The sequence below is a fragment of the Enoplosus armatus genome, chromosome 5 (genome assembly GCF_043641665.1).
Source record: "Enoplosus armatus isolate fEnoArm2 chromosome 5, fEnoArm2.hap1, whole genome shotgun sequence".
Lineage (NCBI taxonomy): Eukaryota > Metazoa > Chordata > Actinopteri > Centrarchiformes > Enoplosidae > Enoplosus > Enoplosus armatus.
In genome coordinates this window covers 7,311,118-7,338,620 of record NC_092184.1, presented here as the reverse complement: position 1 = coordinate 7,338,620, position 27,503 = coordinate 7,311,118, and the positions used below count along the sequence as shown (strand labels likewise).

Sequence of the window (27,503 nt, the reverse complement as noted above, 5' to 3'; positions counted from 1 at the left end):
ATACAATTTTGATTATTGAACATTAGATAGAGGAAAGTGTGGCTGATGTAAATGAATACAGCCTAATGCTTATTGCTGCATTACAGAAACTTAGTAATTGTTCATGTTGCTCGCGTCTCAAAAAAATACAACTGAAGGCACTTGATCTATCAAAGGTTTAACTTAGACTTGCTGGCACAGCCAAGCAGCAATGTAGTCGGTCCCCCAGGCTCCAACCCTCACCCCACCCCCCCAGCAAAGCCAACATGTCCAAACTGGGCCTCACATTACCTTTACTCCAAATCAGTATTGTTCTTTATGCTTCAAATACATCATTTTTGGTTTCTCAGGCTCGTTGAAAACAAACAAACAAAAAAAGAAAGAATAAAAACTTACAAGGCCAAATATAAAGCTACTTAAGCTAGATGCAATAGTCCCAAATACAGTTAAGTTGTGCTGCTTCACGCTATATTGCAAGAAAGAGAGGCACCAGAGACTCCAGGTGATAACTGATGATGGCAGTCCTTGCAGAAGAGTACATGCACCCGCCCAGCTCAGCTATGAGGGGAGAGACCAGGGGAAGGAGCGACCCCCTGCTCTAGGTAAAGATTCACTGACAGACCTGTGAAAGATTTGGGGACCCTTGCGTTAATTGTCTGTTCATGGGCCAGCCTTGAAGACACAGACAAAATATAAAGAGATAACACACCAGTGAAAAGAACAGAACAATACTGCCTCAAAGGAGGTTGGCCTTACACGCCGAGACAGAAGTCCAGAGACGCTCGCTGAAATGTCTTGTAAAAGCATCTATGAATCCTTCACAGATTAGAGCAGGCAGCAGTTCAGAGTGTAGGGAGAGGAGTACGGAGCGTCCTGCTCGGATCTTCTATAACCATGTGAGGAAGCTCTCCTTGTCGATCTTGGTAGCTGCCAGCACAGACTCCATGTCGTTGAGGATGTCAGAGCTCAGGGCCTCCTGCAGGCTGGGCATCAGCTCTTCGCCCTCCACCGCCATGCTCTCACCCTCAAGGGTGCCCAGGTCCACGTCTGTCCCCGGGATGGCGTCCAGGTAGTCAGGGAAACGACTGGGCTGTGTTGCCATGGAGGGTGGAAGAGGTTCCCCTAAGAACCAGGAAAAACATTTTGTTTAAATTATTTGACTTAACAAGCTAGAGATTATTAAAGATCTAGTCCTCTTAGTGCATTACAGTAAAGAGAATTAAACCACATTCAAATCTTTTTGTACAAACCATAAATATGAGCAGACAGGTGAGGAGAAATCAGACTCCTAGTTGTAATTACGAGCAGGAGATTTGGGGACTTTCTGACGACTATGACATCACCCACATGGTGTAAAGAATTGCTGAGTATCAACGAGCCAAGACAGCTAAAAAGACACTGTCATCTTTATCAACAGGATATTTTCTTGCTCTTCCCATTCAGCCAACATGCTGTACAATACAATGTGGCACTACACAAAACTAAACAAACAAAAAAACAGCACCACTATAGAAACCTCAGAAAACAGACCACGCCGTCTGACTGTATTCATCTAGCTTCCAGCCTCACCTGTGTCCATCTCATCCACACTGTTGAGGAAGTCGTCTGGAGTGCGAGGGACGCTGTAGCTGCTCATACTTAAGCCGCTGTCTGTGCTCTCATCCCTGGAGTGGTAGGTCCCGCTGAAAAAAAAAAAAGACATCTGGGTTATAAACTCTGCACAACTGCTAATAAACATCGTGATTTCAGTCAAACTGAAGGAAATAACAAGCCTTTTCTCTCAGCTGGGTTTTTTGGATGACCTTAATGACCTTCACTTAACTCTTCTTTCAAACGGAACTACGTGAATTTAATTAAGTGATCCAACAAAGCAAACACACTCGGTTATTAAAAGCACACAGGCTGAAAAGTAACAGTGTGGCCTTAATTCCCTCAGGGACCTTCTGCATACATCCACGTTTCAACAGTTATGTCTATTTGAGTGACTATGGTGACTAATCCACAGTGACACCGTTGAAACAGAGCTTCACTTTTTTTCACCCTCTACTGCAGAATATAGGAAAAAGAGCAACGATGAATGAGGCAACAAAGAGGCAGAGAGAGGACATTTGACAAGCCTACACTAATTAGCAGAGGAAAAATATGTAGGCAGAGTATGGCAGAGGCAGGATGAATGAGGCCATTGTAAGAGCAGGGGAGTGGAGGCAACAGGGGGAGGAGGGGAGATTAGGTTGGCCTGTCTACTGACTGGACCACATGTTCTCATGGCCTGCTTGCTATTCAGCTCTTTCCTCACTTCGTCCTCTCACAGACGAACTAGAGCTGGAACAGCTAGGAATGATCTCCAGGAATGCCACGCAGCTGTTTTCAGATCTAGTTTCAGTCCATTGGGGTCTGTGTCTTTACTACTCCACTTTGAATACATTGTGGTTTTATATGTTTCTTTTTTCACAGGTTATGCCACCGTTTAGCTTCTGATCGCCTTTATTGCAGCAGTTGTACACCAGAGGTCATCATTGGGCAATTAACTCGGGCACAGACCTGCCGGACTGAATGAGTCACCACCACCATGTGAAGAGGGTTAAGCCCAGAGACTGGCCTTCTGTTTTTACTACTTGTGTAACTCAGGGAGCTCTCACCAGAGCTCAAACTCAAACAGCCGAGCACACAGATTCCTTCAAACAGGATACATTGAGTCTGACGAGCTGAACCAGAACGGGAGGCCTCGCCAAGTGCACTGACGTCAATCAGCGCACCTCAGCTGTGATTGTACTGTAACGGGGGAAGTTTTCCTCTCTACAAAGGACACTCCTGACTTCTGTATGAAACCGACCTGTTGAGGAATGGGTCAGAGCTGTTGGCAGTCATGGTCCGGGCATCTTGGGCCATAGGGGAGGACACAGGGTTCGTGCTGCCATCTTGATCCATACTGGTAGGCAGCTGATTCCTTAGAGCGAGCTCCTGTGGACAACAAAGCACAAAACACATGAGCAACACAATCAACCCCACCCCTAACCTCAGAAGCTAATTATACACGACTACAGCTTCATGAAAACATGTCAAGACTGCCTTACACCCCTGCTGCTCTGCTGTCACTGCATAAAATGTTAAATTAAGGAATTGCACAGACTGCCAAGATGGCGCTCTCCATTTCACCCCATACACAGTGTCGAATTACATGAGGGGCCGACAACAGTTGGAGACAATTGCTTTCTACACATGCTGTATCAGATAAGGCTAAGGATATGAAGTCATATTGTTCTTTTTCACCTCCTTCCCTCGAAGTTCTTGAAGGGGAAGGTGACATGACTTGACCGGTGTCACCATTTGGAGATCTCAAACTTTTACAGGGTCATAGATCACAATGAGGAGGCAGCCAATGGGATGTGACTTTTTTTTTTTTAGTAAGGATGTAAAATTACTGCTAGACACCCTAAGTGGTTGGTTGAAGCTTTTATTGGTTGTGGCTGACGAGAAATGGACACAATGTACTCTGCAGCAAAAACAAGATGAATAAAAAGCCTTAATTAGCACTTTATAAAGTAATCAGATGTCTTCTCCCTTCTTTCTGTTTTTATTTCAGATGTACTGGCCGCAGTGCGTCAAGGTGTTTCTTTCTCAAATGACGACATGTATCCCAGAATCCTATGCACTCATGTAAACAATCTGGTTTTGATTAAGAGGGATTGTGAGGGCTGTGTACTGTAAACCACCTTTATGCTTTTATTGGCTCTCTTTTTGTGCACCACTGAGCAGCGTCAGCACTCGACTGCCACCAGCAAGTCGCATACATCACCACCCGTTCTTCGTCGTACTTCTGCCATATGGAAGACATTTGGGTGTGGCAAGTATTGCCCCAAAGTTGAACTCCCTACACAAGCACATAGCCTGCACGATTGCACAATTTCTTACTATAATCATTCTCTATTATATTTGCAAACACAGTAAGGCCCCCGTATTCCAAACATCTTGTATCTGAAAAGTTACAGGAATTTGGGGTTTACTGGAATCTAGTCGACAGCCTGATGGAGGCGTTCATCAAATGTATACAGTCTGTTTTGCAATCCCATCTCCACATTTTATTTCCATTAAGCCTTCTTTCACTGGCAAGTATGGATGCCTGAGGCTTAGATAACTGAGCTGCTCATGTGTCATCTTTATAACTGCAATGTTTTCCTTGCATAATTAATTAATTCTGTATCCATCACTAAGTATACATGCACACAAGCCAGGAGAAATCAGAAAAGAAAATAAATGCACAAATGCATGAGGACTTGTATAAACCAAGTTAGAAACCAGTTTAAGGCTTTGACATGGTTATGAAATCAGGATTCTCCAGCAGAAATCTATCTGTGCTGTCCAGGTTTCTCTTTCTCCCTTACCACATTATGGAAACCAGATTTCTCCCTCACATGACATTTCAGAAAGTTGACAATAACCGGGTTATTGAAGCATACAGTGCAATTCAGTAAGGATAGTCCAGATATCATCTTTTTTCCCCTCTGCTGCCTGGTATATGTACACACTCAGGTCACTTCCGACACTGTGAACTTTAAACAACCCATGTGAATGGCATGGTAAACAAAGTCGCCAGCACCCTCATTCATAATCATAAAGCTCTGTTTCTGGTGTTATGACACAGCCTTGAGTAAACTGCTGGACTTGGCTGCACCACCCTGTGTGGGCGGCACAGTGACACATCACCGTTAGGAAGTGATAAAATTACCACACATGACTCACGAGACTTCATTGCAAGGCGGCGTAACAATAAAGACCGATCAAAGGGCCTTAAGATCCACCACTATACCTATGAATGATGACTCATATTCAAAGGCCTATTCAAGACGTACATTTCATTTTACAACATAAACATTTTCTGACACCTCATTCAAGTAGTGAGCAGTTTGGGGTCCAGTGTCTGTTACTACTCGGATGAAATATTGACCTTGCGACCTTTTTTTAAAACAGGTCAGTTGTTCCTCGATGAGGCCACATGAGGGTACTTCCCAAAAGGCCTTTGAATATCTTTTTAAATGCTTTAACTCCGATTCCTGACCTGTGGTCTCTGCCGAAGCAGCTCCTGTTGCTTCAGTCTCAGCCTTTCCTTCTCGATCTGCTGCAGTCTCATCTGGTTGTTGCCTCCCATGACTCCGCTGTGGGTGCTGGGAGGCAGCTGCCCTCCCTGCTTCACTGGAGCACTCTGGGAGATCCTCTGCTGGTTCAGGGCTGCAAAAGAGACAGAAAGGAGTTCAAATCTGTCGCTACTGTCAACGTAATATGTAGTGCTCGTTTTAAACTTTGCATACCAAGACTCTAAATGGTCTGTGACTACTTTATATCAAAGGAACAAGAGAGGACAAGGATCTTAAAATGGTGATTTCAGCTTCATCTGAACACAGCAGTTGCTCCTACTACAGTACACACACGCTTTTCATGTCGTTCTTCTGTGGGGAAATGTCTAACCCAACAGCAAAAGTTATTTTGGGCAAACAAGGAAAATCTTCTGGGTCTCAATTAAGTGGGATAGAGCACCTTTGTCTCATCCCCATTCTCTGTTTAGGCTAATAAGATACATGCAGCTTTAACATCGACAATTTTCAATATTGGATGCAAAAATAATACATAGGATCTCAAACCGACTACAAATACACGAACGTCTTTGCAACTACTCCTTTCATGCTTGGCTGCATTTAAACGCTGTATAACAAGACTGACAACTTGAGCGTTTTCTTTTTCTACAAGGTCAACTTGTAAAAGAGTGGAGCCAGTGCAGCAGGTTGTGTAGGACAAGGGAAGTCCCAGCACAAGTTTTCCACCTAGTGTCTGAAACTACCACTATTCCTGTAAGACCTGATCCCCTCCCACTCACTGACTAAGACAGGCTTTGTTAGTTTTGTACATTGCATCAGTTATGACTTATCCTTTCATTGTGTGTTTTGTTTCCTTCTAAACAAATCGCAGATAATCCCTCAAGACTGACGGCCTCCTTACCCTGGCTTGATGGGTCCACTTCAGCTGATTTAATGAATGCGATGAGGACAGAGTGAAAATCAGACAAATTAATATAAAATAGAGCTACACCAGGTTCTGTAAACACTGAACCACCATTAACTTTAGTTTCAAAGTTCTTTCACACAATAAATGTAATTGCATTGTGCATTAACAACCACACTGCGTGTTTACAATATGGGGACAAACGTGTGTGTATTGAAAACACAGCTGTTCCCCAGTGAAATCTTTGTTATTCTTTACTCTAGCGAGGGTAGGTCTAATAAACATGAGTATAAAGCAGCAATCTATGCATGCAAAGTAGGTCGCACGTTTTATCACTGTAGTAGGGAAAGAGAAGCAAATGTGCTTGACCACAAGGGGTGTAACAGTAATGGAACCAATGAGGAGCGCTGTTTGCTTATGCGCTTGAAGCACCAACCAAAACAAAGCCTTGACAAGGGCACAATTTTCATGCGGGGCTGCCTCTCTCTGTGCTGTCCTGCCCGCCCCGGCACCTTTCTCATCACCATTCAATCACTGTCTGTTTACACTATCTCAGGAGCTGAATGAACCGTGGCTCAGGGCTCTCCCTGGGAAGCTCTGGAGGCCCGCCCCGCCCTGCCCCCCCCCTCCTCCCCCTCTGTCTACGCTGCCTCCCCCAACAACCCCACCCCAGCACATACACACACACACACACACACACAGACTCATGCAGCCGCCACCTCCTCTCTCCCACACACACACCAACCGAAGCCATGGGAGAGTGTGTTACTACTCTCCGCTTCTTATCTTCAGCAGATACTGAGGCCTTTTGTGGCTGGATCACTACACTATCAGGGCACCATCAGCTGTTCTCAAGGCAGAGGTGCTGCACATGGGCCATGTCAGCAGCTGTAGATCTGTTAAAGCCTGAGCTTTGAAGACGAGCACGTACAAAATAGTGAGTGGAGGAATATGAGAATGATTCACTGATACACAAAGCCATGCATTAAAAGGAAACAACCCGCGTCTTTATTTTCCTAGTTTTGACCACAATTTCCATCGATGATAATAACATTGTCTTAACATCGCAAGAGAAAGACTCACTGTAAAATTATTACCTAAACTGTCCATTGTAAACTTCTTGTTTGAATAGCGTCTCTGAAGTTTACAGAGAGACTAACCTGGTTCAACTTTGATTCAACTTTACATAGTTGTTCCTAAAATGTTGGCTTGTTTACAACTGTCTGATCGTCTGCCTGTTCGTCTTTCTTGCCCAAACTGAATTTAATGTATCGATACAGCCATGTTCCCAGCTGTAAGCAATGACTCAGTGAGTATAATGTTATCATAGCCGATAAAAATAATAGCAAAAACTACGTGAGTAAAACCAAAGTTGAAACTAACTAATTTTCCTTTAAGGCCCGAGTTCTGACTAAGAGCAGGCATCAAAAAGTGAGGAGGACGTATGGAAAGACATCCACTGATGTTGACAAATGCAGTCGCACTGCTGAGTTTCTACTGAACCACCAAGCCAAGGACTCCCTTACAGACCAAACAGCTAACAGTAACCAATGTTACTGGAGGAACTATGCACAAACAATGAGCATATCGAAGCAGGGAATTACATCTGTGGGTGAGATAGGAGCGAAGGACAGGTTCAGTTCAGGGCCAGGGTGATAGCATAAAAAGGAGGCCAGTCCAGGTTGGGAAGACAGTGTGTGTGTGTGTGTGTGTGTGTGTGTGTGTGTGTGTGTGTGTGTGTGTGTGTGTGTGTGTGTGTGTGTGTGTGTGGTTTTGGAGGCTTGGTTGAAGTCAGCAGCTCATGCGGGCGGTGATAGCTGGCGGGCCAGGCAGATAAGAGACAAGTTAATGCTGTCTGCCTTTTGTCTTCTTCACGCACCCCTGCAACACAACGAGCCAGCAACACAAGCCCTTATCAGGCGATCACACTGGCAGGCATATTACACCACAAGATCACCTGGGGCAGAAAGGGTTGAGGGTGTGCCAGCTGTGGGAAGTTCTCTATGTGACCAGGGCACAGCACCTTTGAAGGCTTTGTAAATATTTGTCTGCTGTCTGATTTAACAAGTTTAAAATAAGGCCCCTTGGGAAGGTGTTGTGTTTCTAACGCCGAGATAAGCCAAGTGGAGAAACAGTCTGGATGTGATACAAACACTGTTTTATCATCTTGTACAACAGTAAGGCCTAACTAAATGCAGCCCGTGTTTACCTGGCTCTGCATGGCAAGGAGATAGTTTAGGGTAGCCTATCTGGGAATTATTTTAGTATACAACAGGTTAAAAACAGGTTGCGTGAGATTTACATGTTCAATTTAAGTACTGTCATTTTTTAAATAAAATTCAAACTTAGCGATGAAACTGAAATGCAAATATAGCAATGCAATGACTCCCAAATCCCTCCAACTTCTGTAAAAATCACCAGGAAGGTGTCCACGTTAAAGGGTCAATTTACTCAAATGAGTCAATAGGGACTACTTCTTCAGTGGGACGCTCCAATAAATAAAAACTGCTCAAGGCAAAGTCAGTGTGTTATTGACAGTGTTTTTGAAATAAGAAGTTGCTGTTTTTCCAAAAGTAATTTTTCCAATGTTTTTTGCACTGCAAACAAAATCCAGTTCACCTCCATTGTATTGGAGAAAATGCAGAAATCTCAAATGTTGCATATAAAATCAACGTGGTCCAAATAAAAAGATAGCTCTAGGGGTAAGTGAGAAAATACAAACTGACCCTTAAACTGTCTCACTGCTGCCTCATCACACTACGAGTATTTCACGGTGGTTGCATCATTAATAAGGTGCCAACTTCTCTGGTGAGTACTGTGACAGTAGAGGCAAAAAAACATCCCATGACAGATAATGTAGCAATGTGTAAATGTGCATGTCTTTTTGCGCACTTTAGTATCCTCCTAGTATGCTTCCCTTGCTGTTCAAGCCAGAGTAGTATGTACAGAAAACAACATATCCACATAGGCCAGCCCCCTTTTGCACTCATGGCTTGTTCGCTGTTCACCACCTCCTTGGATCTTAAAGAGGATGCATGCTTATCCTGTCGGCATTTTCCCTCTGTTCCTCCGTTTTTCTTTCTTCCCCTTTCGCCTTGCCTCTCCCTGCCCCCCACCTCCCCTCTCACATTGGAGTTCTTTGACTGAAAAGGTCTGGAACAGATTAAGAGTTGGACCACAGAATAAAGAGGCCTGGCAGAGATTCAAGTCTGTCTGGAGCTAGAGCAGAATGGGGCTGTGCCTGCACTGGGCCTCACGCAGGGGAAAGCCAGCCGGCAACAACCCTCAGTTAAAGGCGCTCTGCTGCTTTTCTTCTCAAAGCTCAAATTAGCCTCCATTATCAAAGCAGCTGGCTTATGATTGGAGACCTACATAGCAGCAGTATGGAGGTTTCTGAAGCAGAGAAGCCCATTCCTATGCACAAATGATAAAAAAAAAAAATAGGGTTTCCTTCAAACACCGAGCCTAACTTATGAAATATCAAGTAGTTTGAAGTGCATAGCACTTAGCAATCTAAAATCTAAATGATCAAAAGATACAAATAACAGCAGAATGAGCGACATAAGAGATATAAAAGGTATAAATGTGAGGCTTTAGAATCATTAAGTACTAAAAAGATTTTATCTGATGTGGAACAAAATGATGTTTGATGGCACATAATGAGTTAACATGGTCTCTTTCTCCCTCTCACTGGCTTTCAGGGGCCCAGCAGCCTTGTGTGTTCAAGACTTATAAATCTTCAAAGAGGTTCACCGATCAGAGCCGCCATCTCTTCCCAGCTGCCCCACTCCCCTTACAACTCTGTTTTGAACTTTCCTGCCTGCCTTCAGAGTGGGACACACAATTGCTTACAGGAAAAAAAAATCTGCCCTTTAAGTGCCCAGGCTTGATAAAAAGTGACGCTAAAATTTAACAGGATAACAGCCTGCATGCTGATTCACACATGTTGCCTTTGTGAACCAGGGTGAGCTTCCCTGGGGAATGCTGCTGTAATGAAGGGATGGCACCTGAAGCGTAAATGAGTCAGAGTGACATAAGCAGGAACCTTCATCTCTGGAAGTCTTTCTGGCACAGGAGGATCAGCTCATTCCCATGGCCACAGAGAAACCTCAACACATGTACATGGTCCTGTCACTAATTCACCAACCCTGTCCACCACACACTGAAAGCTAACTGTCAAACTTTAGCTTGGCCTGGGGGATTAATGGCCAACTCAGCTGTTGCTCAAACACTAAAATGGCTGACAAAAGGTTAGGTGCAGATTTTGAGGGTGGGGGTTTGGTGAAATCTGTTTTCAACAACCAATGGTGTGACTAGTCACTCCAAAACAATGTAGCACAGTGAAATGAACTATGAATCATACAGAATTGCACTCACTATTTCAACAGTGGTGATACATCACTTATGGATTAGCCAGAGCTTTCAGCTGGAGAAAGTAAATTACTGTCACAAAAACCAAATGTTTAAGTAACCAAATGTTTGTTGACATTTTTAATATAAAATACAAATATTATTATAACTTTAAGTAGCTACAATGATGTTTGGGTGCCTTCATTTAAATAAATAGAACATACATGGTATTTTACTTAAATGAAGAACTAAACTAAAAAAAAAAAATCCCTGTCTATAGCAAACTTACCAAAGCGTGGGTCAAGTCGTGGGTCAAGCCAGGATGTGGTCTTGTTCTTGTGGTTGATGTAGTAAATTTCTCCCTCTGATGTAATAGCTTGTTCCCAGCCATCAGGGAGAGGACCTGAGGGAGGACAGGCAAAAGTGGTTCACTCACAGCTCAGCTTTTCTTTTATTGACATTGTTGCACAACATATAGCAACATTACTTAACTATACTACTTAATTGGGCATATTTACAGCATATTGTAGTTATAGACACTCTATTAGTAGGACAAGCGGTAATATCTGATATATATCCTAATGTGCACATGCTAGGACAAAAATAAACATGACAAGATAAATAGCAGCACATTATTTTTCAAACAAGCCAGTTTGGCAACATTTAAGGATTTAATTAATTATTTTTTTTGCCAGATCGAACAGTGACAATTTTGAGAATACATAGATACCTCATCTGTAAACTCTGTAATCTGTGAGTCACGGAGCTCCCAAACATGTCAGACAGGACCTGTCACGTTCTACCTCAGTCTTACCTCACCTAGGGCAAATTCCAATTGCATGGACAGAACTGAGGTGCACAGAGTCTTAGTGACATGTAGGAACTAGACTAGACTGCTCCTGGCTTCTACTGTAAGTTATATGAAAGTAAGTAAATGCCCAGAAACAACCTCAACGCTGAAAGCCCCACAATATGATGAACATTATCTGTAATACATGTCATGTGCCGCTTCTATAGTAAAACCAAATTCAACAAAGTCAACATATACACACCACTGGCTGGGTTCATAAGGTTCTGTTGCTGAACTGGCACAGAACTGGGCGGGGCAGCCTGGTTCATCTGGAGTAGGGCCTTGCGAGGATCTTGCCAAGTGGTGGTCTGATCAATGTGGCTGTAAGAGACAATATAGCAAAAAATAAATAAATAGGTCAGAAATATGACTGAATGATGAATGTGTTTTTAGCAGTAATCAGTAGTAAGTTCAAACCAAGGGCCAAATTAATGCAACACAGCAGGTCACATACAGGAACTGATGACTCAGAGCAGTTTCAACAAGCTCTTTGATGAAAACACTGAAGCTAACCCCTGATTTCTGTAAACGATGACTGTTACGGGAAGCCAAACTCAGCTGTGTCTGTTTGGACCCAGTCTGAACCCACAATTCAATATAGATGCACACAAGGATTTCATTCTTAGTTTGGAGTGGACTGGATTTTTCACTATAATTCACTTTAAAAATTGAATGAATCAGAATGGACCTTGTACCTTGTTTTGAATAGCCTTATAAATAATTAAGGCAAACAGTAGACCCACTAAAAATAAATCAAGTCAAAACATCTGACTGTAGGTAAGCTGAACACGTCTTGAAAATGTCTAAGAGGCTAAGATTGGTTTCAAAACAACCATTGTAATGTCAAACAATGTTTCTCCATCTATTTTATGGCTCGTCTTTGCCGGGACGGGAGTGGGGACCGGGGGAGGGGGCATTGTGTTGCATTCTGTGAAGGCATTGATAATTAGTGCTTTGTTGGTACTTGTTGCTTGATTAAGATGGAAAGCTAATACAGGAAGCCCTCCTCTCCCGAGCAGGACCCTCTCTATTGAGGGAGGGTCAGTCCCAGGGCTCAACGCAGGGGGTCCTTTTTCCTGGAAGTGGCTCGGACACTGTGGAGTGTCAGGGGCTTTAACAATCTGGCGCCACATTTACAAAGCTTTCACCTGCTTGACAAAGGCACAGACTGAGCTACGACCTAAAACCCCACTATTCACTTGTTCTTTTTTTTTTTTTTTCGTTTTTTTGTTTTTTGAAACATCCCATTTAAGAGACCCCCCTCTCCTCAAACAAATAGGCACCAAACTCCAGTAGCTTGTTTATTCAAAACACCACAACTCTCACATTTTTACTGTATCGCTGATTTACACACAATACACATGACAAAAATAAAGAGTTTGTTCATAATGCAATTAAAAATTATCCACAGCAATCGATCTATTCTACCCTGCAATAATCATGTTCTGGATGTGTTCTTCTAGCCACTACGATTCTTTACAACTTGCTGTTAATTTGATCCCAAAGCGCCATTAGCCCAGATTTTGGAACAGCTGGGTGAAGTGAGAGATTCAGAGAGTTTCTCTTGGCCTCTGCGGTAATCCCAGCCTGCCTGTCTGCTCTCTATCCCAGGATAGAGAGCGAGAGGGCCTGACTCAGCACTCCTCCCCCCAACACAATGCAACCCATTTTGAAGCCCCCTCTTGTTTATGCTTTACTGATCAAAGGAGCTGCCAAATCCCCTACTGAACCCTCCCCCAGCCCTCACACACACACACACACACACACACACAAACACCACAAACCAAGCAAAATAGCTGGAACTGCTCAGATTGGAGGGGCCCCTTGAGAAAGAGGGGTCACAAGGAGCGGGGTGAGACAACTACAGAAAAGAAGAAAAAAAAAGAGTGAAAGAGGAAAAAAACATCTACGGAAGCAATCCCTCTGAATTCCATTGGCTGCAGGAGTTGCTGTGGTCCTGTTACACTCCGAGCACCCGCCCTGCCCCCTTCGCTGCCTCCTTCCCACTCTGGAAACTATGACATTTATTATAGAGGGGAGGGGAGAACAGGGGAGGAGACTGCGAGAGGAGCTCTGGGAGAAGGGAAGGGAGGGCTTATCGTAAATGAAAGGCCTGCACATCCTGGTACACCAATGCTGAACAAAAATGTTACAACTGGAAAACATAGATGGAAATATACAACCTCAAAGCCCCCAAGATCTCGGATTTAAAATACACGCCCCCTTAACTTGTGCTTCTCTTAGCACAGATGAAAGTACAAATATTGAATTTTCTATCAAACCCTAGCTTGGGAGGCTAACTGTTGTAGCTCAAATCAATCAAAACATATGTAAACAAAGCTTCAGTTCAAAACAGAGGACATTATAATCAAAAAGCCTGTGATAAAATCCAAACACTGAGAGCCTCCAAGTCAGCACTGCACTGTATTCAAAGAGCCTGTATGTGGGAAGTCAGAGAACTGGTAAATGAGTTACCAAGAGCCAGTAATTTATCACCAGGTTTTAAAACTAAAAGATAATCCATTCACTCAACCTGCCCCGAACCCTATATGGCCAGGGCTATACACCGCTTCCTGTAGGCGAAACATAAAACAAAACAATGTCATGGCAACTGTTTGGCCTGCTGGAGGCCACCAGTTGCTGTTAGGAATTGCTGATGATCCGCAACCTCCACAGTCACAACTGCTCGGTGTTGTCTTTACATGTCTCTGACACCACGGCGAGCTCTGCAGGATGGTCACCGCACCCTCCCCCAACCTCCATCCCCTGGGGGCAGGGCAGTGGACACAGAGCAAACTGGTCATGGGTCAGGCCTGGTCCACACTAATGCAGTTATATTTGAAAACAATGTTCACAGGTTTTCAAGGTTTTCTAAAAAGGTTGTTGTCCAAACTGATACATACCAAAACATTAAGATGACGCTTTAAGTAAATTTATCGGTCGGCTTGACTTCATGTTGTTTACAGACTGAGCACATTGATGGAGAGTAGGAGTGGTTATATTACTGCTGCCATTTAAATTCAGACTAGCCAGTGCTGCTCATCTTCATGAAGGTGCAAACAAACTTTTACAGCCACTTTTTGAGCCTTGACAGATGAGACAGCAGCTTTATACCATTTCTGTCACAATTTTCAAAGCACGAAGCGGGCATGAATGAAATGCTCCCCATTTTTCAAATTCAACCACTTTAAAAAGCGTTTTTTTGTAATGAAGAATATGCTTTTGGTGTTCCAACATGCAAACCTATTGTGAACGACAGGCACAACAAATCAATGTATCTGCATTATTGCGGACATGGCCGCAATCTGATGTCTGGCATTCTGTTGTGAATCACCAAAGACAAAATATAACCAATCATTAGCTTCTTCAGAGCAAACTGTCTGTAAATGGCCAGGTACTGCAGCAAAAGAGAGCAATGTGATTCAAACATGACCCATTATCAAGTCAGTTGCCTGTAGTGTGGTGCTTTAATTGCTCATTTTTGCTCAAGCTGTTATCGTGGTTGACTGTGGCTTAGCAGAGCATGGAGTAGGACTCTTGATCCACCCAGGCACTTGACATCTCCTTGACTGATGGCCCAATTATCAAGGTGGCGTTTATTGTACCAGCGTTATTTATAATGTGTCTTGCCGAGGAGAAGGGAGGGGGACCTTTCGCATAAAGGCTAAACTTGACTTTGCTTAACCGATTTGCTATTCAACTTTTCTGTTCAGTGCCGATCACATGGAGCTAGACCTCATCGACATACTTTTTAAAATTCTATACTAAAAGAGGCATTCAACATATAACTTCACTCTCTCAGTAGTTAAATGTATATCTAAAAGACTGCGATTAAATCAGCTTCAAAAGACATCCTTAAAGAGATCCAAGAGAAGAAGTCTGAATGCTGCACTTGTTTCACAGACCTCATCTGATTACAGTAGTATGACAAACTTCCTAACACACAGATTGTCTGTTTACACCCATGAAAACTGTGGCGTTTACATCTGGCTTTGAGGAGAATGTGCTGTCCAAAAATAAGTCAGCTCTGTGGTTTAAATGTCTCTGAATAAGCTCTGCTACCTGCCAAAACAGCAGATCAAAGCTAGATTTGAAGCCAGATTGACTGTTTATTCCACTGAAACTGTCTCTCTTCAAAGCCAGATGTCAAAAGCTGCGTTTCACTGGTGTAAAACAGGGGAGTGAAGCTCTGGGGAGTGCAGCACGCCCCACAGCTGAGTTGTCAAATGTTAAAAATGGGATCCTCAGGCCACAGTGGCTCCACCCAGGGAGTATATGCTTGGAAGGTGGTTGAAGCCAATAACTAAAGAGCGCACTGAGGGAGGCCAGATGTAATCAGGCCTCTAAGATGAGGATGGCCACTCTGGTTGACTGGGGATGCCTGGCTGCCTCTCTATCAGCAGGACATCATCAAGAGAGATTATTGGGGCAACCTCTGTGACCCTATTGTGGCATTAAGTTTCCCTTTGAAGGAGGGTTTGTATCATCACACTTCCTAACGAAGCAACTAATTCGCAAAGTAGCAGGACTGCGTGTAGCTCAGAGAAGGTTCAGTTTTACGGCCGTTTATTTTCAAAAACGAATTCCTTTAAGTGTCATTTATGGGAGTGCCATGCGAGATCAGTCAGTCCTCAAAGGATTTAAATTGTTTTGGCAAAAACTGTGGCTAACTATGTTAAACACACTACAGAAACACTGAATGTAATAAATCAGTAGACTCTGTTGCAATATCACATTTGTCATTAATGGGTAAATACATACTTTTAAATGGTAAAGAAATTTAAAAATGTATGTATGCAAATGTATGTAACATATATACAAATGTTTTTTGATTCTGTTATTCAAGCATTATTCAGTTTCTATGAGGTGCTATGGTTTGAGTCCACCTGAGAGGGTCCACTTCTCAGATACTACATCTCTGTGGAGATGCCCTCAGTGACAGTGGAGGCATTGATGTCTGGAACAGAGGTGTTACATCAAGACTTTGGTAAACACTAGCCTGACTTTCTCACAGTCCCATTTGTGTACTGAGCCGACAGGCCACAGTTGAACAGGAAGGGCCTTGTCTGTGTGTGGTCAATAAACCAAAAGTTTGTCAAACACAAAGTTGCTCCAAATGAGGGCTTCACGCAGGCTTCCAGCCCTGTCTTCCCAGCACCATTTGTGACTGCCCAAGTGGCCTCAGTTCATAACAGCTTAGCTTGAAATCCAATTTGCGTAGTTATTAATTAATTAGATAACAGTTGATGCTGAAAATATTTAAGTATACTTAACATAAGATGCAGATTTGGTTTTATAGCCAATCTATAAAACTGAAATCCATTTCAGACAATTGACAGACGGTCAACACTGCTGTGATACAAGATGTTTACAACAAATGTGGTGCAACGTTAAAAAGCAGCCCAGGCAACTGACAACTTCATTTTTCACAGCATTAACACTCATGAGGCAAACATCTCGGGGTTTGGACAGTATTAAATGTTCTATATTAACAACCACGGCATTTGTATGTGTCTCACAATGCACTGTGGGTATTGTAGTATTCAAATACGCTTTGGGCATATATTTAACTTAAGTTATTTTACTTATTATCTTCACCACAATATTATTAACCGTGTGGAAATTGACTTGCAGTCCCAGTCTTAACGGGACTGAAATAAAAGACTGCAATGGCAGTTTGTCTTTACTCAATAGAAGAAAGTTGGGGGGGTTTAAAACAATTAACAAGCCATTTGTTAATATTACCATGAGGCACAATTGTCTGCTGGAAACCCCAACATGATCTCATATTCCAAATCAGCACTACACAGATATCAACTACATACAATGAGAGCATAAGGTCCAAGTAAACACTTTGATCTTTCCTGCTCTAATAGGGGGTCTCTTTGACTTATATTTAGTGCAACAGATGTTCAGGAAACCTCAGATAGTGTACACTGAAGCTAGACTAATATTTCGGTTTAATGTTCCTGGTTAACCAAGAGTATGCAGCTTTGCAGTGTACAAAAACACAGAAAACAAAGTTAGTAATATTTTATAATACAGTATGCAGAACAAATCTGGTCACAGTGAATAATTTGATTGTTTACAATTACTGTTAAGTTCAATATGGAAAGACACAAGTCGGCTATTGTGGTTGTGGGAAACCAGGCTCATAAAAACAGTTTAAAATCCAAATGAGAAAAGACAAAAGTGTCCATCAACACATTGCTCTACCTGCCCCTGAGGGCAGACAATAGCTACTCCCCCCAAAGCTTTCCTCTGCTTAGGGCTGACTTCCCACGGACTAAAAGCTCATTCAAAGCTGCATTTAATAAGCGCCCGGAAACAGTGATTACCCCTCCTAGTTTACCGGTGTGTCTAAATTAGAAACCTTCATTAGTTTATGACCCAGCCCTGGAGACCGGCCCTGCCCCCGTCCCAGTACCAAGCAAGGTGACCCAACCTCCCTGCCCCTGCTGTCATAAATCAAAGGCCACAGCAAACTGCTGGAAGAAAGAGGAGGAAAGGTCAACAGACTTTGTTGACAGTTTCCCAGTCTTCTCCCAGCTTAAGGTTTTTGTTTTTTTATGCATTAGCCAAAACAAAATAGAGTTTTGCAGGAGATATCTGACTCCTATTTCCATCCCGGCTACAATTACCAATTATTTTCATTAACTATAAAACTATATATATTATATATATAAATCACAATTTCCCAGTTTGAAATCCAAATTTACAATGATAGAAAACTGAACAGCAGAAAATCCTCACAATTGAGAAGCTGGAAACTAATCTTTTCACGATGAATGACTAAAATTATATATTGATTATCAAATTTGTTGGCAATTCATTTTCTGGGGACAGGATAATCAAATGATCTACTAATTATTTCAGCACTAATCACTATTCAAAACACATCAGGCCAAGCTGTCAGCACTGTCACACTTGCATTAGGTCAATCACTTATTTCCACTGATTAAAATTTACACCAAACTCCAAGCCTGACAAGAGCTGAATATTTCAGATGTGAAGAACATGGTAAAACTCCTACGACAGCCGCTGCCCTCACTTCACCGCCATCTTTAAACTTCATGTCAACCATTTGTCTATTTTGGGAAGGCTCACATGAGTCTCAACAGGCCTGTGGTCTGAATAAAGATCACTGTTTCACTGCTGGGACAAAGGGAGGGCCAGAGTTTCTCTTGGCCCCTCTTCTAGTCATCTCCACATGGCTGCCATTTAACTCCATTGACACAAAAGAGGCACCATCACAGCGCCACGGCTCCATTCATACCAAAACGGAGCCTGGCTTTTAAAGGGAGTGGGACATGGGCATCCGCAGAGCTGCTGTGACTCACAGAGGCAAATCATCCCCAATGCATGATCCTATAGTTAAGTAGTGAAAATCAGAGGAGAAAGGAGAAAGGAGAAAGTAATTGTTTTTTTTAAAAACTTTCACCCTGATTTGATATATCTGTAAGGACAACAGCGGTCACCTGAGTGAAATGTGAGCTCCCGCTCTCTGCTCAGCTAGCTGGTGACCGACTCCCCACCCCCACCCCACCCCCCCACCCCCCCACCCCCCACACACACACACACACACACACACACACACACACACACACACACACACACACACACACACACACACACACACACACACACACACACACACACACACACACACGTCTCAGTCAGACAACCCCTGTTTATAAATAGGGGAGTGTCTTTTCCAGCAGCTCTGCTGAGGCCGCCTGTATTCCAGATCAAATATCTGCACTTTGATGTGCGGTGTATGGAAGATGTCTCCTCGAGTTTTCCTTACTTGAACACAAACACTGTGCACTACATACTGTACTGTTGTATAACATGCCTGTTGAAACACAGTTCTTTACAGACATACTCAACTGTTTTTCCAAGTCCATAATTTCATATCAGTTTTGCTAGTAGAAGTAGAAAGTAGAAAGCGAGATGCTACAGTTTTGGAACAGACTTGTAAACACACATGAGCAGAGGCTTGCAATAATCTAAAATCTTTAATTTTCTATTAATATTTTTTAAAAACAGGCTAGAGTTTAATATTAAGGATTCAGAGTAAATTGTTCTTTTTGCAAAGAGAAAGGTGGTCTGTTGATATATGGTACAAACCTAAATTGTAAATTGTTGATTTAAGGACTACTGTATTTGCTTTACTGAAATGCTTTTAGTCTCTGCAGAATTATTCTAGCTGGAATATAAAAGACTTCAGTTGTGTTTTAAGAAGGGACCTTTTGGCAGTTTGTCTCTTCTACTAAGCCGTACAAAAACAAAATTTTTCGAATCACAGCATATTAGTGTATGTTGTTTTGCACTAAGTCTCGTCTCAGGGCGGCAATTGCAGATACACAGTTAACCAATTGATCAATTAATCATAGATAGTAATTCTCTATCTGCAGTCCTGTTTTGTTGTCAGTGTAAAAGCATTAGAAAAACTCAAATCAAACTCTGACGATTGCACATTGTTGTATAACAAGGAAAAGATTACAAAAGAAAATGTAACGTATTCCTACAAACTTAATAGTGCAACAAACATTTGAACTTTAACTGACACAAAATTGGGTTTTCCAAACTAAACTTTACTGTTTTAATTTACAAAATAGTCTCATTGTCTGAAAGGGCATTAGCTCAGTCAGTTTCTAAACAACTGCAGTGATCCTGGGAGAGTCTATGAGAATAGCGTTTTCCCTCTCCTACCCCCCACCCCTTTTGTACAATTTTAGAAGAGCCTCCACAAAATGGGCCAGATGTTCTCCAGATGTGAGACCTTAAAACATCTGGTACTGAAAGCTCTTTTTTGATCCAAGTAAATTTGAGGCTATCATGTTTGGTCAGACCCCTCGTCAGAGAGTAATATTTCCTAGAACTGACAACATTTTGCCTTTAATAGGAGTAAGAATGACAACTTTCAAAGTCAAATCATCTCTAAACATGAGCTGCTGAGGATCTCATAAGTTGGGAACATTTCGCAATGAGCAGATTATCATAACATAAATAGTTGTAAAGGCGTCACTTTTATGAACAGTTCAATCTGTATTTTCACAGAATGTCAGAGAATGGAGGCATTAAAGGATTAATAAATACGTAAGAAAGTAATAAAGAATAAAAAGAAAAACCCTGTGAGTCTGTGACAGGCCTGAAGGGCTCTGGTATACTTGTTATTTAAAAAGTTTACTTTGGATCATTAATGTGTAAGAGATCTGCTGGTTAGCAGAAGAGCTTTGCAGAGCTGTCTGTCCTTTGCTGTCTGGGGCAGCTACAATGCTCCATTGTTTCTACTGAAACCTGAGACCATGAAAAGGAACACTACATACAGCAGAAGTCCCTCAAAAGACTTCTCTTGTTTGCAGAGGACACCAAATTTAATAACCTACAATTTAACTATTGCAATTGTCTCTCTTTGAGCACACTGGCCACCATTGTGCACTGTAGCAGATTTGCAAATTATTGTCAGCATAATGTACACTGAACAGAGCCACAGTATGAGAGTCCCATCTCAAGACCACCTCTCTGCTAACTTGGACTTGTCTCGGCCATTACTGGAAGCTAACATTTTCATGTCATCTCTAAAAATTTGGAAAATAAGTTTTCAACTTGTGCTTGTAATGCTTCATAAGCCGACAATGAAAGGTTCAGTTACATCTCTGTTGAACCTTGAGAAGATACTCACCTATTATTTTCAATGTATATTCTGTATGTTAATGACCAATTTAGTTTTTTGTCTTAAGTAAGTCTTGACCCATTTGAATACAACTATTTCGCTGACTGGACATATTGCAGTGACTCTTCTTGACTTGTTGCATTCTGAAATATGATTTAAAAAAAAGAAGCAGGTTTCCCACACTCACATGAACATGAAAGTCAAGATTCGAATGACTACCTTGGTCTTGTTTGGAAAAATTAAGGGAACAGGATAGTTGAGTTAACATTAGATATCATGCCTAATTTCTTACTCTTAATATTGTCAGGTCAAAAAGTAATGAATCAATTTTAAAGCCATCTCCCTTTTAGCAAAAGATTCCATGACATTGCTTTCATCAGGACGCAAAGCGTTGACAGTAGGACATAGATATCTCTGGAGGACTGAGGTACGTCGACAAATGTGTTTTCAAAAACACAAAGCTGCCAACTTTACACTTTTTCAAGGAGTGTATAATACAAGAAACACTTGTTGCCAGCATACTTACTTGAGGAAGTATCTCTGGCCTGATGCAGTCTTGGCCATCTCCCACCCCGGGGGAAGGGGCACGTCATCAGGAATCTCATAAGAAGATTGACGGAGATGTTGAGGGGAGGCTCCTGGTGGGACCATGCCAGACAGGGAGCCACCAGAAACAGCTCCCAACTGCAGGGAGGCCGGGGACGAGTGTGCACGGACATGGTGGGGTGTGAGCGCGCCGCCGCTCCCAGCATCAGTGCTTGCCTGTGTTGGGGTTGGAAAGAAGCAGTATGAATGCAATTCCATAACATTTTAAAATAATATGACTTCCCTTAGGGACCTCTTAATTTGACCAAGTTTCATCTAATATTGTTATGAAGAGAAATAAGTTTGTCTAAAACCTAAGTTTGTTTGAATATCTCTAGTTAAAAATGACTGCAGTTATCCTATAATAAAATGTTTAATTTGAGAGGACATTATAAGAATGTCACAAAAAATAGCATCTATAAAACACCATACAAAATGAATATTTTTATTTGGAATAGAAAACACAAAAGTGTATTTGAGGTCAGTTCACAGATAATAATAAGGCTACAAAGAACTAGTGGACACAGACCAAAAAGGACTAGTGCTTGCTGTGGACTTAGTCTACATATATATTAGCCTGATTTAACATTTCAGTTTCTTCTCATAAGTTATAATCACTCCACATGTATGCTAGGAAACTCATTTCATGTGCATGTGTACGCAAGTTTGAGTGTTGTTGGAATCCGAGGATGGAGGGGGTCCGAGGCCTGTGTGGGACAGAGGAGAGCGCAGACTCGCTGCACAACAACGCATGCGCACTGATCTCCACAGAGACCACAAGCAACAGTTGTGGGGGACCGACGGTACGGGGGAGGACAGGGGGAGGGGGGTAAATAGGGCGAATTCAACAATCGTATGAATTCTTGATTGCAAATCATCTTGATTACAAAAACTCTTTTCAGAGACTCCCTTTGATTATTTCCACATCCAAGATTGCTACCCATCTGTAAGTGAAATACACAGTCATGAATCTAAACAAAACATTTACACATATGTGCAAGTTAACTTATCCTGTTTAGGTTTAGAGAAACTGACAACTCACTGTAAGTGTAATAATATTCTACTTTATTCTGCGGATCCAGTTGTTCTGCAGTAATAAGACCAAACAACTGGCTTTGAGGATATTTTGGTTACTCTATAACCACCGGCCTTTTTTTGTTTTGCTTTTTTTGGCAGTGATTTTACCAGTCTAATTGTAACTTGATAGGACATTTGACAAATGTACAAATACAAATGCATAGTAATAAAATGTAAAAATGAACACTCATAGAAAAGGAACATTTTATCCTAGCTTTTAAGATGTGACTACAAAAGCCTCTCCAGGCACAGTGGTGATATCCTAAAGGCTAACACAACTAAGAAGTAGCACAAAGTAAAGAAGCATTAAAGTAAGGGGTAAGTGGTATTAAGTGACTGTGCCAGTCACATACTGTAGGCCTGAGCCCCCACAGGATGGGCCTTGCTTTAATCGTGATTTCTGGGAAGGGGCAGAGGAGAGACAGGGCGGGCTTACTTGTCTGGAATGGGACTTTGGTTCAGGAGGTTTGAAGAAGGAGTCTGGCAGCTTCCTCATCCTCATTGGTACGGAAGGGGGTACGATAGTGTTTTTCGGGTTCATCACGGCGTTAAAAAGCGCCTCCAGGTCGGTCTCAGAGTCGCCCCGTACATGGACGATTTGGTGTCCGGCAGGAGGGTTATGCTGGCTCGGATCCATTGTCCCAGAACAGTCTGCAAACTTTATGTGTCCGAAAATGTCGCGATCAGAAACTCACAAAAAGAAGTTTGAGCCAATCCCAAACTTTTTTTCACGCAGCAGAAAATCAGGAAATATCGACGACACTCATTAAAAGTTGTCCCGAGTCATTCTAAACTTTAACAGTCGAGTACTTTTATTTTTCTTCCAAAGTGTGTTAGCTGTCGAAGTCTGCAGTGGAAGACAGCGTTTTCCTGTTGTTTCTTGCTGGCATAGTTGTCAGTGTAACAAAGCGCATATCCACTCCACACTGGAATCTATGTTGTCGTCCGACCCCAACTTTTCCACAAAAAAAACCGCAGACGCAGCCACAAAAGAGAAAAAACACAACAAACCCTTTGCCGGAAGAATCCCACTTTTTCTGCGTTTCGGCCAAGTTGAAGCTGTTAGTGAATATTGTTATAAGAAAGATTCATAGTTCGTAGAACAAATCTCCGCAGCTCACTTTCTAGAAAAAAACTTTTGCTCCAGTCGGGTCTAAACTTTGGGCAGGACATCAAACTTTATGACTCATGGGATGTCTGCTCCAGAGGCGGGGCTTGGCTTTAATTGGGACAAGAGTCTTTAAAGGTACAGTCAGTGTAGCCCAGGGGCCCGCGAGGGTCCAGGGGCCTCCAGACTTATTTATGCAAAAGTTTTCCTTGTTTACATCAACGTCCATTAAATACATTTGATTAGATATATGTCACAACTTTTTAATGTTCATATACCTTCACCTCAAACCTCCATTTAACAGGATTTTGACAGTCTGCATATATGGTGACTTTTGTTATTGTTTATTTAATAATCGATGGGGCAACTGAACAGTCATTCTTACACATTAATTAGATAATCTGGGCAACAGTTACTGAATTAAGGTATTCCTTATTTTGTTGGCAACCACTTGAATACAAGAAGGACCCTTGCTGATCCCTGATTGAATGATGACATTGAAGTGAGTGTTAAGTAAATATAAAAAAATACAGTGAACATGTAAGTTTCATAATTTGTCCAACTATACTAACCTCACTTTTGGACCCCCCAAAAATGCCATGCAGGTGGAAAGATTGTGTGTGGAAGTAATGAAAACCTCGACTGAACACATATTTCTGCCAAAACAAATGGGTTTTGTTATTGCTTCAATTTTTTTGTGTGTGTTTTAAGTTTAAGTTTTTATGAGTTACTTAAAACTTCTTACAGGATTTAATGCATTACTAGCTTTTAAATTTCTCAGTGTTTATGTATAAAATATTATAAAATATTGGACATTGGCCATAGATGGTGACGCAACATACATTTTCACAACTCAACGATTTTAAACAATTTTCAATCATTCAAAACCACACTTTCTCTCATCAGTATGTATAATGGTACTATTTCTCTCTCTCTCTCTTTTTTTTTTTTTTTTTACAGTGCTCATGAAAAGTAGATCCATGCAGTTCCCACAATTGTTATGCTAATGAGGCCCCTCTTCCATTGAGAAATCATTTTGTCAAGATCCACTCTCTTTGGATACAGAGGCTGTTTCAACTCTTTTTCCCATACATCCACTGAATGAATGATTATGAAGCCCTGTTAAATACCCGCAGACACTGTAAAGCCCCGATGAACAGATTAAAGAGCTTCCCTCTGCCAGTCACATACACATGCTTTCGTTCCTAAACAGTTGCACGTCTCAAGTTTAGTTTGTTCATTTACCGGGATTTATAATTTAATTTCGAAAAGTCGGCAACGCTGCATACAACAAGTCCAATATTATGAAATCCTGGTATTATGTCATTCATTGTGGACGCTTCATTTCCTGTCCTGTATCACAATAATATTCCTATAATTGTCCCATAGGAATTCATATTTGTCCTGTTATTTTTTTTTTTGATGTGAAGGAAGATATAAATCGCACCACAGTTGTCTGAGAACTTTTTAATGTCTGTGCCCACATATTTTGATTTATGAATGACACACATGCTGCCAGTCAAGAGATGTCCATTGTTTGGGTGAAAGTGGTCATTTTCACATCATTGTAACGCACTCAGACACATTAAAGAGATGGACTGCAGTGTCCCGGCAGCCCTGAGGGGACCACCCACTTGGCAGAGTTTGGTCACTTTTGGTCAACAGCTCTTCATCCGTCTGAAGCGACTCAGTCTCACTGGGGTTTGTTTGGATTCTGCGGAATATCAGTAGGCACACTTTCCTGGGCTCTATTTCCATGAATCAGCCTGATGTCCTGAAAGACAGGGCGGCTATATGAGGCCTCCCAGTTTTAAACAGCGTCGGTCTGGTGTTATTATCGGATATAGTGACGCACGGTGTTGCTACAGACGGATGGGCAGGTGGGAGCTTGAGTGCCCCCTACAGTCTTTAATGGGTACATACAGTCTGTGAGTGTAGATCATAATAAACAAACAGGCACACTCTCTCTCTCTCACTCACACACTCACTCACACACGCACACACACACACACACACACACACACACACGCACACAACTTTCTGTCTGCATTCCCTTCACAAATCCATCAAGTACAATTTATAGTCAGGACCACAATGGAAATAAGTATGGTATGTTAGCTTTTAGCGTTTTTATCATATATAATTTTTCAGTTTTAAGAATAAAATCTTCCTTTCATCCATTTTGCATCTCTACTCTGTATTCTTTGTTTTTTAGTTAAGATTAATTTCAATATTCTGTTGGTGCAATATGCAATCTTGTTGAACACAGCTGTAACCAACTATCCAGTCAGTTTTATTTTTATTTTTTACATGCATCCAACTAATTATTGAGCTTTACAGAAAGAGCCAGACCAGACACTCATTCATTGCACGTTAAATGGACTGCAACAAAACATGACAAAGTACTTGTGAGAATGAGCTTCACAACGGACCAAAGCACAAGCTTCAACTTGCATCTGTGGAAACGTCTTCCCTTATTTTCATCACTCTTGCCCTTTCTTGTTGAGTTTCTGGGTGTTGTGCTGGTTAAGGCTTAAATGTCATTAAGCTCACCATTGTGTGGTATAATGACTCTGAACATTAACGGTAGTAGGCCAACAAGAACAGATTTCAGAGACAATCTGCAGCAGAGTGTTCTGAATAAAGTTTGGCCAATGCTGTGCAGATAGTTTACACAGATTAACTCTTACTGTGCATGATTTTACTGTTTTTTTTATATGTGTATTCAGATTTATTCGCTCACCGATGCAAGTGAAGTTGAAGGAATTAATCATGTTTTTTGCTTGCTAACCCTTTTATATCAATACAGTACATAAAATTGAAACTGAAACACCTTTCTTTGGCCTGGTCATTTGATTGGACTGTCTGTTTCTACTGAACACATTTTTGATTCAGTAATACTTAAATACGTTAAATATCAGAATTCACACCTATTCACATAAAGTGTCAGTATTTTTCCTCTCTAATCACCTTATGCCCATTGGCTTAGAAGTGACATGGATCTCCTCCTCAAATAACCACAGTGGACATCTTTTGTCCTTTAGAGAATGTCTTTGCACACAACTTGCCAAAGGACTTCTGCTGCTACAGGCATCATCATACACCAAAGCTGAGCATATTTCCTCTTTTTGTGTCTGTTCTCAGTTTTGGTGTAAAATAACAAGGAGGTGATGCATGACTCTACATGGCAGTGAGACACCACAGTCACATCATTGTTTACAGCCCCTTTTTGAAGCACTCAAGAATGTATGTATGTATGCATAGAACCAGAAACCTGCAGTTAAACCAAAAAAAGGTTCCATCAGCGATAGGAGCCTGACTCTTCAAATGAGCTTGGGCTTCCTCCACCTCTTGGAGCAAGTCCGAGCAGGCTGACTGAGGGCAAAACCAGACACGCCGGAGAAGGAGGGGCAACTGAACTCAATAATCCCTGCAGCTTTTTTCCCCCGATTCACTTGTTTTTTGTCAAGGAAGATAAAGAAACGAATGATAACTAAAATCAAATTAATACAGGCTTTAGACTACTAATGTTCTAACTCTAATTTAAGAACAATATGAAATGAAACAGGACCTAAAGCAAGAGCAAAGTTCAGGGCAGATGCAATTGCAACAGAAGGCTGGAAGCCCTCTGGCAGAGGCTCACCTTGTTGAGCCAGTAGGTTGAGTCTACTGCACAAGACATAATGGTCCTTTCGACAGCCATCAAACACACCTTCAACGTTACAACACTTCTCTCTATAAACCATATCCGGTCCTCAGTCCATTTATTGACTGTGCTATGCATCGTTGAGGAAATACTAACACTACACTGCACCCAGTGGGTTTATCAGTTAATTGACCACACACTTTATTCAGGTCACAGCCAATATGGTCCCCAAAAT

General features: G+C 41.8%; 1 protein-coding gene across 3 annotated transcripts; it reads right to left on the bottom strand.

Moving 5' to 3' along the window:
• Window positions 1-281: 281 nt before the first annotated feature.
• On the bottom strand, window positions 282-23,567 carry yap1 (Yes1 associated transcriptional regulator). Of its 3 annotated transcripts, XM_070905863.1 has the most exons (9): window positions 22,951-23,567; window positions 21,501-21,614; window positions 21,379-21,452; window positions 11,376-11,494; window positions 10,613-10,726; window positions 5,036-5,205; window positions 2,813-2,940; window positions 1,549-1,661; window positions 282-1,101 (listed from the first exon to the last, which is right to left on the bottom strand). In XM_070905863.1, the coding sequence occupies exons 1-9, from the start codon at window positions 23,149-23,151 to the stop codon at window positions 866-868; spliced, it is 1,269 nt and encodes a 422-aa protein (XP_070761964.1). In that variant the 5' UTR covers window positions 23,152-23,567; the 3' UTR covers window positions 282-865. The 3 variants fall into 3 exon arrangements, with proteins under 3 accessions (XP_070761964.1, XP_070761963.1, XP_070761965.1); XM_070905862.1 differs by having other exon boundaries at window positions 21,379-21,614; XM_070905864.1 differs by lacking the exon at window positions 10,613-10,726 and having other exon boundaries at window positions 21,379-21,614.
• Between the last annotated feature and the right edge of the window lie 3,936 nt (window positions 23,568-27,503).

Coding starts and splice junctions, on each gene's coding strand:
- yap1 (XM_070905862.1), bottom strand. CDS start 23,151: ATGGATCCGAGCCAGCATAACCCTCCTGCCGGACACCAAATCGTCCAT. Junction 21,615..22,950: donor CAAAGTCCCATTCCAGACAA/GTAAGCCCGCCC, acceptor ACCCCAACACAG/GCAAGCACTGATGCTGGGAG. Junction 11,495..21,378: donor GGCCAGAGATACTTCCTCAA/GTAAGTATGCTG, acceptor TGTCTCTTACAG/CCACATTGATCAGACCACCA.